Source organism: Argentina silus (genome assembly GCF_951799395.1).
Source record: "Argentina silus genome assembly, chromosome: 3".
Lineage (NCBI taxonomy): Eukaryota > Metazoa > Chordata > Actinopteri > Argentiniformes > Argentinidae > Argentina > Argentina silus.
In genome coordinates, this window is record NC_139657.1 from 9228759 (window position 1) to 9241258 (window position 12500).

At 46.9% G+C, this 12500-nt stretch overlaps 2 protein-coding genes across 3 annotated transcripts in view; one reads left to right on the forward strand and one right to left on the reverse strand.

The window, feature by feature from the left end:
- Positions 1–1833: 1833 nt before the first annotated feature.
- fkbp4 (FKBP prolyl isomerase 4) lies at positions 1834–8244 on the reverse strand. Of its 2 annotated transcripts, none has more exons than XM_083666912.1 (11): positions 7792–8244; positions 6832–6976; positions 6422–6564; positions 6126–6246; positions 5762–5918; positions 5477–5567; positions 5264–5347; positions 4881–5066; positions 4587–4730; positions 4345–4440; positions 1834–3600 (listed from the first exon to the last, which is right to left on the reverse strand). In XM_083666912.1, the coding sequence occupies exons 1-11, from the start codon at positions 7882–7884 to the stop codon at positions 3523–3525; spliced, it is 1338 nt and encodes a 445-aa protein (XP_083523038.1). In that variant the 5' UTR covers positions 7885–8244; the 3' UTR covers positions 1834–3522. The 2 variants fall into 2 exon arrangements, with proteins under 2 accessions (XP_083523038.1, XP_083523037.1); XM_083666911.1 differs by having other exon boundaries at positions 1834–3603.
- Positions 8245–8760: 516 nt separating this feature from the next.
- The window catches only part of ddx11 (DEAD/H (Asp-Glu-Ala-Asp/His) box helicase 11), a 10438-nt gene continuing 6698 nt past the window's right edge, over positions 8761–12500 (forward strand). Inside the window, exons 1-12 of the mRNA XM_083666855.1 lie at positions 8761–8816; positions 9669–9818; positions 10011–10256; positions 10374–10460; positions 10664–10800; positions 10906–10963; positions 11048–11155; positions 11296–11383; positions 11567–11769; positions 11909–11983; positions 12215–12292; positions 12495–12500. The exon at positions 12495–12500 is cut by the window's right edge and continues 41 nt beyond it. Coding sequence (XP_083522981.1) covers positions 9684–9818; positions 10011–10256; positions 10374–10460; positions 10664–10800; positions 10906–10963; positions 11048–11155; positions 11296–11383; positions 11567–11769; positions 11909–11983; positions 12215–12292; positions 12495–12500 — 1221 coding nt within the window. The 5' untranslated portion in view covers positions 8761–8816; positions 9669–9683. The remainder of the gene's footprint in view (positions 8817–9668; positions 9819–10010; positions 10257–10373; positions 10461–10663; positions 10801–10905; positions 10964–11047; positions 11156–11295; positions 11384–11566; positions 11770–11908; positions 11984–12214; positions 12293–12494) is intronic.

Genomic DNA, 12500 nt, shown 5'->3' on the forward strand with positions numbered 1-12500 from the left:
GGCACGCACACACACACACACACACACACACACACACACACACACACACACACACACACACACACACACACACACACACACACACACACACACACACACCTGTGCCCCAGTTTTCCCCTAAATTAATAAATAAACTAAACGGAAGGTCACACATCTGATTCTTCCCTGTAGTAGTATTCTTCCCAATACTGTGATCAGTGCAGATTGCAGAACCAGATAAACGAAGCCCAATTGTGTGTGTCTATTAGTCAGGCAAACAGGAATATGATTAAATGTCATGGGTACCTCAGCACCCATTGTGAATTGGAAACAAACAAGATAGTATCAGATGGTCAGTGGCAGTGACCCTGCACTATGATAACAAGACCAAGCCAGGTGTAATGAAAGTCAGAGTACATGGAGCTCATGATTGTCACACTCTGTGCTGCCTCAGTCCTTACACACACACACACACACACACACACACACACACACACACACACACACACACACACACACACTGTTATGGAAAATACATTCATAGAACTATTTTCAGGTTATACACTTTCATATGACTGATACAACTTGTGTAACTACTGTGATGACAGGCGCATCCTGTCGATAGGTGTGAAATGTTGAACAGCGATTAATCAGTAAGAAAGCCTCCCCATTGTTCATTCTCTCCCGCCCTTTCTCACGTAAGCACAAGGCCATCAGCCGATAGCCTTGTAGGCGCCTGGCAATATGTTTAAACTGTATAAAAGACGAACCTGATCATTGTCTCTTTAGACTTGTGCTGAACGAACCCCGGTTCTACGCTGGGCTGCTGTTACGCTCTTGTCTCTTGTTTGCAAGCAATAAATACCGGACTCAGATATTGTGGCTACTCTGGACTTGTTTCTTGATTCTTACCTCCGAAGAGCTAAAGTACAGAAGTGGTAAATCCTAGACTTCCACCACAACACACACACAGAGAGTTTGGTTCCCCTAATGGTAATACAACTGCAGCTATACCCCCAGTGTCAAGCCTCAAGGTGACATATATTGTACATATATATAATGCCACAGCCTATTTGAGTATTGTTGCTGACCATGTGCATCCCTTCATGGCCACAATTTACCCATCTTCTAATGGCTACTTCCAGCATGATAATGCACCATGTCACAAAGCAAAAGTCATCTGAAACTGGTTTCATGAACATGACAATGAGTTCAGTGTTCTTCAGTGGCTTTCCCAGTCACCGGATCTGAATCCAATAGAACACCTTTGGGATGTGGTAGAACAGGAGATTCACAGCTTGAAAGTGCACCTGAAAAATCAGCAGGAATTGCATTATCATGCTGGAAGTAGCCATTAGAAGATGGGTAAATTGTGGCCATGAAGGGATGCACATGGTCAGCAACAATACTCAAATAGGCTGTGGCATTCAAGCGATAATTGATTGGTATTAATGGGTCCAAAGTGTGTCAAGAAAACATTCCCCACACCATTCCACCACCTCCACCATGAGAAGGTGTACAGGTGGTCCTACAAGAGTGCTTGGTGAGTGTATATATATATATAGGGTATATTTGTATGAAGATGGGTCCATTGTATACAGATATTTTCCAGTCCAGTGATAATGTTCATGTGTTATCACTAATATCAGCTGAGTGTGACTTAGCAAACTTTAAACATGTGTGCAAGGATACGGATGTTACGAAAAGGACAAAGACATTTAAATTGCCATGACAATAATCATAATAACAACAATAATAATAATAATAAGAGGTCAGACAGCCAATGAGGGTAAACAGACTTAAACAGTACAGTATAAGAAAACGACACACACAGCGGGTTTTAGCTGTTGCTGTTGTTTATTTGCAGTTATTTGATCCTTTAGTTAAAGCAGACCAAATCATACCACAGACACAGACCAACCAGAACACAGCCTCAAATTCCCCCCTCCACCCAGGTAACTACTAGCCTGTTCCGTCTCTCAGTCCTCTACCCCCCCCCCACCCCCCCCCGACCCTTTGATGACCACAGGTCTGAACCCGCTAGATAGGAGTCAGCCACAAGGTCAGCGATACATGTTCAAATGGAGCTTCTACCATCCATGTGTTTCTTTCATCCAACATCAAAGAGTCAGTAGGGGAAAGCGCCTAGGGGGACTGACATGAACCACACCCCACTCCTTCTCTCCACCGAGCAGGGCTGTATAGAGCCTGACCCTGCTGTTCTGTACACCTGTATGTGTGTGTGTGTGTGTGTGTGTGTATGTATGCACTGTACAGTACAGACCAATAAGACTATAAGGACAGTTATTATTATCCGAGTGTCCACGAGCTGCTTTTAGTTAAAAAATCAGCTGCTTTCACACAGATCTTCCAGTTGTGAAGTAATTCAAGATCATCATACCACTTAAAAGAGCAATTGTACAGAAATCACACGCAATGGAAAAAAAAAAAATAACAATAATGAGAAAAAAAAAAAAAAAAAAGGAAAAAAAAACAAACAGAAGAAAGGAGGTAAGAACAAGGTCTATGTTTTTACAAACGAAGAGGAACGGGGCCTTGTTACTCTGGCTGCTATAGCGGATTTGCATCTTAGGTCGATTGAGAGAGAGAGAGAGAGAGAGAAGCCATGACTCAAGAGTCTCGTTATTCCTTTTTTCCTGTCCGCAGTGCTGCTACATAAGACGCATAAACATACACCTCACCGCTCAAACACGTCAGAAAAACACAGACATTCACACCCCCCCTCGCGCACACACACACACACACACACACACACACACACACACATCTGAGCTGGAGCTCCAGGAGTTGATCAGCTGGCCCGAGTAGGGAAAAAGAGTCAGGGGAGTCAAGGGAGGCTGGTGGAGGTGGAAATCAAGAGGACGGCCTTGTTGCGTCTGCATGGAATGGAATCGTAATAACGTTGCTCATTTCATTTCGATGCGTCACAATGAGCCGGTGCTCTGATGTCTGCCTCCAGATAGGGAGAGGGATGAGGGCTGTGTGAGGAGGAGGGGAGGGGAGGGGGGGGGGTGCAGAGCACGGTGTAAGTGGTGAATGGACTAGCCCTTGATGGGTGAAGGGTTGGAGTTTTAGGGACACAGAAAAGACTGGAATGGGAGGGGGGGGGGGGGGGAGTGCAGTGTGCTACATGCTAAACTCTTAGGGAGGTAGGGGTTGGGGGGGTAGCACTCATTTAGAAACACACAGCGACGAAAACTGTTGAGACACACTTTCCAAAAGGTGAGGGTTGAAAGGGGAGGTTAGGGAGGGGCGCACTCAATTTAAGCCCCGCTCCTGAGTGCAAGTCAGCTAGAGAAGCCCCGCCCAGCCAGCTAGCTGCCATGGCGATAGCACAGAGACACACAGGAGAGCTAGCAGAGACACGCAAAAGTTGGTACACACTCTCATACTCTCTCTCACACACACACACACACTCAGTACTCATATACAGTCACACTCATTATAAACACAAATGGCTGAAGTTACAAAAGTCTTAAGGAAAGACAGACTGCAACAGTCACATGTCCATCTAAAGCTACTCTACTCCTGCGCTCCATTCTCTTCCACCTCCATCGCTCCGCTGTTCTCCTTTCCTTCATCCTTGCCCTTCTCCACCTCCTTCTGTCCGGGAAAGCAGAGAGAGAGAGAGAAAGAGACAGCCAGATTAACAAACAGTCCTCTCTCTTTTATCAGGATTTCTGGCCTCTGTAGTTCGCCCTCTTGTGGTGAGTTCAGGGCACTACACCCCCCTCACGGTTGATCAGAGACCTGAAGAGGTTTAGGGGCTTCTCACTCACTCCTGTATCACCACCTTGCCCTCTCTACATATTGCCCATACACTATCTAATTCTCTCAAAAAGACTAGGGCCTAGGGGAGCAGTTTTGCAAGTTTTTACATTTTGCTTTTGATATTCTTTTTGTTTACAATTTTATATATGTTAATTTCTGTTTTTCTTTTTCATCTCAACATCCATTATTTAACTTTTCTTTCAAAATATTACATGTACATTTTCTATTTTTGTTTTCAAGCTTTCGATTTCATTTAATTTGAATTCAATACATACGGCGGGATATTGACCCCATACTAAGGATCCATTTGGAATAGGGAAGCTGACCCACAGTTCCAAACAAACCTCCTAGACACAGGTCCATAGTCCATACCATAGTCCATAGTCCATACACCTTAGTCCATACCCCTACTGTAATCTCCTAACAATACAGGTCCATACCTTAGTTCATACCCCTACTGTAATCTCCTAACAATACCCTGACCCAGACTCCCTGACCCAGACTCTCTGACTCAGCCCCCTTATCCTACCCTCTTGCCCTAACCATACCCCGCCCATTGGGGTTGCCGCTCACCTTAGCATCCCTCTCCGCAAACTTCTGGAACATGTTGGCATAGAGACGCTTATCCTTTTCGTGTTGCTCCTTGATCTGTTTCTGACATAGAACAATCTAGGAGGAAAATGACGGGAAAATCAATGGATATTAAATACAATCATATTCGACTCGATGTGTACTTCTGAGTTCATTCAAGCCATTGTCTGTGAACCCGGTTCCATCCGTGTCTAATCTTTCTTTATCTTATTCAAGGGCAGTACCTGGCTCTTGGCTGCCTTGTTGCCGGGATACAGTTGACTGACGTGCTGGAAGTCAGCTCTGGCCTTATCAAACTCCTTCATGGCGTACAGGGCCTCCCCCCTTCGGAAGAGAGCTTTCTCGTTGGCCTCATCCAACTCCAGAGCCTAGAAACACGCACACACACACACACACACACACACACGCTTAGATATAGGGAGTGGCTCGGTGTGTTAGGGTTCTTCTGGAACAGACATACTGTGACTATCATAAAGAACCCTTAAAGCAGAATTCTCTTCGAGGATGTGTGTGGGTACCTTCTCACAGTTGTCGAAGGCGGGACTTGGCTCCTGTAGTTTGAGGAAACACATGGCCAGGTTCAGATGAGCAGCCAAGCGCAACGCTTTGGCTTTCTGGTCTTCAGCTTCCGCCAAGCCCGTTTCATTCTCCAGCCATGACACGATCCTCTTATACTGCACTGATGCCTGCTTGTACTTTCCCTCCTGTACAAACACACACACACACACACACACACACACACACACACACACACACACACACACGTTAACATACAACATTCTTATACTGCACTGATGCCTACTTGTACTTTCCCTCCTGTACAAACACACACACACACACGTTAACATACAACATTCTTATGCAGCATTACTGCCTGCACATCCCCTCTCTCCTTCCACACCTTAAAGTACTGTGTCCCTTTCTCCTTCACAATGACGCTCTGCTCCAGTTTCTCAGCAGAGTTCATCTCCCATGACTCCTTAGCCTAAGGAACAGGGGGAAAAAGAGAAAAAAATTCAAATCAGTCACCTTTTCAGGCGCGGGACAGCCAGACAATGCTCCCTGGCTGGTAAACCAAGGTGAAGAGTGTGAATGCGTGTGTTTGTGTGCGCACCTTCTCAAAGGAGACCAGCTTGAGTTTGTATTGCAGCGTGGCTCCACCAGGAATGTTGTACTTGGTGCTTCCAGAGTCTCCATACCCATACCTGGAAAACACACACACACACCTTACTCATCGACAGAATACACGTATAGCTCTGTCAACATACCCTAGAACACTATCTTCAAAACTCTCTCTTTACATTATCCATCTAATTATTTCTGTTAAGAATGCTACTATCATGGTCATTTTCACTGGGTTAGTGACTGAAATATGTGTGTGTGTGTGTGTGTGGGGTACCTGGGTTTCATGGTGAACAGGGACTCCTCCTCCTGTTCCATAGACATCAGAGCTCTCTCCACTCCGGTTGGCAGACCCAGACTCTCTCCGTCTCCCACCTCAAACTTCAGCTCTCTCTGGTCAAACACACGCCCCTCACAGCTACCCTCCACAGTCACTACAGAGAGAGAGAGCGAGAGAGAGAGAGAGAGAGAGAGAGAAGAAATGTGAGAGTCAGAACGTGGTTCCCTTCCATACACACTAATTCCCTCACGTTTGCTGACCAGAGATGTCTGGATGTGTGGAAACAGTAGCTACACAGATCTAATAGGGGAGTGAAGAACCTTCTGAGGAGAAACATCTGTGTGTGTGTGTGTGGTTGTACCCTCGACTGCAGCTCCTTCATTGGGCTTGGAGTAGCCCTGGCCCTTCGTGACGATGCGGCGGATGATTCCTCCGTCCTCATTCTCCGTGATGTCCTCTCCATGGAACTCAAACAGCTCCACCTACACACACACAAACCACGCCACCATTAAAAAAAAAACGCCACGCATCAGGATTGTTACGACCAATGGAGCGGGACGTTGGACCGGGTTTGAGGACAGAAGACCAACTTCCAGGACGAACTGTCCTGATACACACACACACACACACACACACACAGCTTCTGTCAAGTCTTACCTGAAACACCAGCGTGGCGTTGGGGGGTATCTTGGGGGGGCTGCCTGCAGTGCCGTAGGCGTACTCTGGCTTACAGATGAGCTGGCTCAGCTCCCCCACCTTCATGGTGGCTACACCTAGGTCCCATGCCTTGATCACCTGACCTACACACACACACACACACACACACCACACACCACACACACACAATGTACAATACAAACACACATTCAAATACACACACTCATCATAGCACCTTTATAACCTTGTCCTAGAGAAGAAACAGGTTGAAATCATGGCTGAGTGAGTGTGTGGACAGCTGAACACAAACACTGGGAGCAATGTGTGTATCCACTCGAAATACTGACGGACAGACACATCAACTTCTCGGTCCCGGGTGTCTGACGACGGGTGGGTGGGGTGTCACTCACCTTTGCCCAGCTCAAAGGAAAACTTCTCTCCTCTGTCACGGCTCGAGTCAAACGGGGTGCCGTCCATCAGCGTGCCCACATAGTGGACAAACACCTTGTCACCCGTCATTGGCAGCTCTGCGCCTGTACCCTCCCTCTTCATCAACTAGAGAGAAAGGAAGAGAGAGGGAAAAGGGAGTGATATGTTTAAGGCTCATATTACACCCCAAAATGTGTCTCTAGCTACCAGCTACCAGCTACCAACACTAGCGGAGGTAAAATTCAGTATGTGGACGAGAAGAAGAAGCATTGCGGACGGCACCACTGGCCGAAATGATAAGATAACCCGTATGCTACATAGGGATATCCTACTATTGCACCGACTGACTGGTACTCAAACCCAATGCCTGTCAAAGTCAGCTAGCGCACAGTCCCTCTCAGTGTCAGTCATCGGCATCAATGTAAATAGTCATTGCCTGCAGAAATGTGACATCCGACACCAAGCGAGGCAGCTGTGTGTGTGACTGTATGTGTGGGAGTGTGTGTACACACATTTGCCTCCAACATCTGCTACCAGAGTATTCTAGAAATCGTGCATGATGCAGCACTGGGTCGGGTTGCCTGAATTAGCCATGAAGGGAACCCAGTTGCTGCAGCTCTCTCTCGTTCTCTCACTATAACCAGAATAAATCTCGACTAGGTTGTCGATTATTCACAATGAATGAGGGCTGACCACGTGCTAGCTCAAGAACTGCAGCTTATACGCAGAACAGTAGCAGTCCAGTGCACTGGCTTAAACCAAGCTAGGTAGCTAACTCCATGCACCCAGGCTCGTATTACACGCAAAAATGTGTCTCTAGCTACCATTTACACGATAACTGACCCATGCACTGGAACTTCAACTAGCTACAACTTGCTGGCTAGTTCAGTGAGCAAATGACAGCTGACGTGAAGAGTTAGCTGGCTAGCTCGGCTAGCTACCTTTAAAACCCCTCCATCTTTCTTCTCCGTGATATCATCTCCCTCCATCGGGATGGCGTGTTGTCCTTCACTGGCCAGCTCTTCTGCAGTCATTGCCGTGGAGTAGATCGTAAAAAAAACACCCCTTGCTGTGATCCAAGCTTCTTCTTTTTTTTATCTGTGATTGAGCTGTAGGTTTAGGAGTGGGTTTAGTTGACTCGCTAGGCAGCTTTAGCTGACTGCGCCACAAAATCAAAGCTAACTGCAATTTGATGTTAGCTCGGTAGCTACGAGCAAGAGCGTAGATGTTTCGGGCTGAATGAATGCCTGGCCTTGACTGGAGTTAGCTTGAGGGTCCACGTTGCTATGTTGTTTCTCTAGCCAGCAGCGGTCTCACCAACCCGGTCGCCAATTGTCAACGGTGTCTACCGAGTATGGATCTGGAGGAAGGACAGAGAACTTTCCAGACACGGCGGCGATGATGATGATGAAGGAGGGAGGGGATGAGCTGAGACTGCCAAGCCGCTAGCGGTGAATGGTTGTTGTTTAGGGACCGTCGTGATAGGGGCTGAGCTGGTATCGCCCGAACGGGGTGTCATTAAAGGATATTTTTTTACCTGGGTCGAATCATTGATTTGTCATTCGAGCGCATTACGATTTAGATGATGTTTGTTCTTGTTAGGTTTCTCCTGATGTTTTTAGAGGGTTTTTTGAAGGGACAATCACGGTCCGATTTCGTCTCCGTTTCGTTTCGAGTAAGACACTTTATCCAACACCCCTTATGGTGTTTCTGCCTACGGGCTCTCCATTGGTCAGTTTCCCAAACTGCTTGGCGCGTTTGTTGAAGCAGGAACTACAATAAAATCAGACCCTTCATCGGTGAGTACTGTACAGTGGAGGTCCTAGATCTATATCCCATTTAGGTGCATTGTTTGTATTCTATATCTATATCAATAAAGTGACATGAACCACTAGAAAAGGAGAATGTTCTGAAGAAAAATTCGTGCGATTGTTTCAGCAGGCTTGGAGGTAATAACGAGTTGAAGGTAATAATGCTGTCACAGTGACCGTGTGTGTGTGTGTGTGTGTGTGTGTGTGTGTGTGTGTGTGTGTGTGTGTGTGTGTGTGTGTGTGTGTGTGTGTGTGTGTGTGTGTGTGAGAGAGAGAGAGAGAGAGAGAGAGGGTTCCCCTCTTAAGTGGTTTTAAATGGTATCGAAGGCCACAGTGCATTGATGATGGTTTACTGACATGATTGCCTTCCAAGTGTTTTCATGCATTTTGAAGAATGTTTGATCAAATACACCACAATGAACCACACTTTAGGACTTGAATGATGTAACATTACAGATGCAATGCGTCGTATGTCATCTGCAAGCATCAGCAACGTCTTGAAGATGAATGATGTATTGCACATTTTTGATGGATTCGTCAGTACAGCCATACAGTCAATCTAAAGTGCATGGGAGTATCAAAATGTTGTTATAATATTTACAAACACGCGATGAACAAGGGTATAACGTGATTAACAATCATTACTGAAGTAGTCATTAATAATAATTAAGCAAAAGTGGAGTCATATAACATTCATATTCATGATATCATCAATAACCATAATTAGTCATCATGAAACTTGCCACGATCATTGTTATTTTTCAACAATTTTCATTAGATCTCTCTTAACAACACACTTTCTGTCAGACTGGGAACATTATCATTCTGACAAGGGAACACGATCAGCCACGACACTGGTGGTGTAGAATCACTCAGTCAGAGAGCCTTATATGTAGCGGTCTCTCACTGTCCCTGGATCACTGCTTTGAATTGTTAATGTTTGTTCTACTTATTTCTACTGTCGCTGCTCTAACCCCCCCCTCACAGACTTCCCCCCCCATCTCCAGGACCGTGAAGCAGGAATGGAGCCTGAGGGTGCGAGCCCCCAGTTTCCGTTCCCGTTCCAGCCCTATCCCATACAGGAACAGTTCATGCAGGCTCTGTATGGTGCCCTCGAGCACGGCAAAGTTGGCATCTTCGAGAGCCCTACGGGAACGGTGTGTGTGTGTGTGTGTGTGTGTGTGTGTGTGTACATGTTTGCTGCAAGGCAACTTATGGTCTCTCGGGTCTCTGTCTCTTTCTGTTTCTCTGTCTCTCTGTCCGTTCATCCATGCTCAATCTGTGTGTGTGTGTGTGTGTGTGTGTGTGTGTGTGTGTGTGTGTGTGTGTGTGTGTACTTTATTCTCTAGGGCAAGTCTCTGAGTTTGATCTGTGGGGCTCTGAGCTGGTTGAGGGACTATGAGGAGAGGAGGAGACAGGAGTCAGAAGCTCTGTTACTGGGGAAGGTAGAAACTGCCCTCTCCACGACCTCCATCCTCCCTGCCTCCTCCTCCCCCTCCTCCTCCCCCTCCACCCCCTCCTCCTCTGCAGAGCCTGACTGGATCACTGACTTTGTGCAGAAGAAGGCCGAGCGAGACTTGGTGTCTAAACTGAAGGTAGTGTGTCTGTCTGGATCTTTGGTTCTAGAGTTTGGATGTCATTGAATACTTAACTGGTCCTCAGAAACATTTCATGTATGTACGCATGTGTGTACGTGTGTGTACACATGTCAGGAGGAAGAGCTGAGGAGGAAGAAGAGAGAGGAGCAGTTAGAGATGATCAGAAACAATGTCCACCTGAAGTACACGTTGAAGAGGAAGGTACATAATGACAGTAATACAGTCTACCATTTGTAGGCATTTAAAAGGAATAATCCAGTAAGTATACACAGTTATTGTACAACATTATGTGGGTGCAACAGTGGGTGCACAGCGAAACATTGTGACCAACTTACAGTGTGTGTGTGTGTGTGTCTGTCTGTCTGTCTGTCTGTCTGTCTGTGTGTCTGTGTGTGTGAGCGCAGAGCTGTGAGGATGACGAGGCGGTCAAGCTGCTACAGCTCAGTAAGGAGGGGGAGGGGGAGGGGTCAGGAGACCCAGAGGAGGAGGAGCTTATCGTGGCTGAATACGAGAGTGATGACGAATCAAAGACCAAGAACAGGTCAGGACAACCAATCAGAAACAGACGGGTACGAGGAGTCAGTCAGAGGTTCAGGTTCAGGTTCAGGACAACATCAAAAAGTCTGGGTCTTTTGCACCGTGACAGGTACCGCGGTGGTGATGACGATGATGAAGATGACTTGGTGGAAGAGCACGTCACTAAGGTGTGTGCGTGTGTGCGTGTGCGTGTGCGTGTGTGTGTGTGTGTGTGTGTGTGAGCGAATCCCTAAAACTGTGTGTTTGATCAGATTTACTACTGCAGCCGTACACACTCTCAGCTGACCCAGTTTGTCCACGAGGTTCAGAAGAGCCCCTTCAGTCAGGAGGTCAGCCTCGTCACACTGGGATCACGACAGGTACACACACACACACACACACACACACAGCGAATTTCCTATGCATTTTTTAACGGGTCTTTGATGATAATGATGATGATGAGGTGTGTGTGTGTGTGTGTGTGTGTGTGTGTGTGTGTGTGTGTGTGTGTGTTCTGTAGAATATGTGTATCAACGACGAGGTGCTTCGGCTGGGCAGCGCCCAACGCATCAACGACCGCTGCATGGAGATGCAAAAGAATAAACACAGTGAGCACACACACATACACACACACACACACACACACACACGCACGCACTCAGATCTGGTTCTGCTTCTCTGAGAGAGAGAGAGAGAGAGACACACACTCACACACACATAATTCTAAACTAGTATCTGAGGAGCTCTCTCTCTCTCTGCCCCCCCCCCTCCCCCTCCCACCCACCTTTCAGAGAAGCGGTCTCAGGATGAGGCTGTGAAGCGTAAGCGGGGTGACTCCAAGAGTGTGTGTCCGTACATGGGGTCTACGGCGCTGCAGCATCTCAGGGACCAGGTGTTGGGGGCCGTCCGAGACATCGAACAACTCACCAGCCTGGGCAGAGAGACACACTCCTGTCCCTACTACGCCTCCCGCCTCGCAATCCCCCGGGCTCAGGTAACACCTCCACTCCCTGTGTGTGTCTGTTATTGCACTTGCCTTTAGTTGCGATTCCATATGTCCCTTCATTTCTGTCTTTTCTAGTATTGATTGTCAGCATTCCCCCCAAAAAATATTTGTGTGTGTGTGTGTATAGCTGGTGGTGTTGCCCTATCAAACAGTGCTTCATGAAGGTACAAGGCGAGCCTCGGGAGTCCAGCTGAAAGGACAGGTAAAATCCTACACACAGATCCTCCTTTTTACCACGTCTGTTAGTCAGCGGTGGTCATCGCTCTACATTTTATTATCATTTAAATAGCGGGATTTTTTAAACGTGTAAAAATTATTATCTTTGATTTCTTATTTTTTCTGTGTGTGTTGCACAAATGTGTGTGTGTGTGTGTGTGTTTGGATTCATTTGGATCGCACTTTAAATGACGTTTTGAGTTTTGTTCTGGTCCAGGTTCTGATCATAGACGAAGCCCACAACCTCAGCGACACTCTCTCCTGCATACACAGCTCAGAGCTCACTGGAGCACAGGTAAACACACGTGTGTGTGTGTGTGTGTGCCTGTGTGCCTCCATTAACAAGGTCGACAGGAAATGGCAAAGGCAGCTCACCACGCGGTTGGACATCTTGTTCTTGTCTCTGATTCGATGTGATCAGTATCATTTGCCTCTGAGATGAGATTGAAGTTTTGTCTCTGTGGTGTGAATGATGTTTTTCCCTCCCTGTTCTCCAGCTCTGC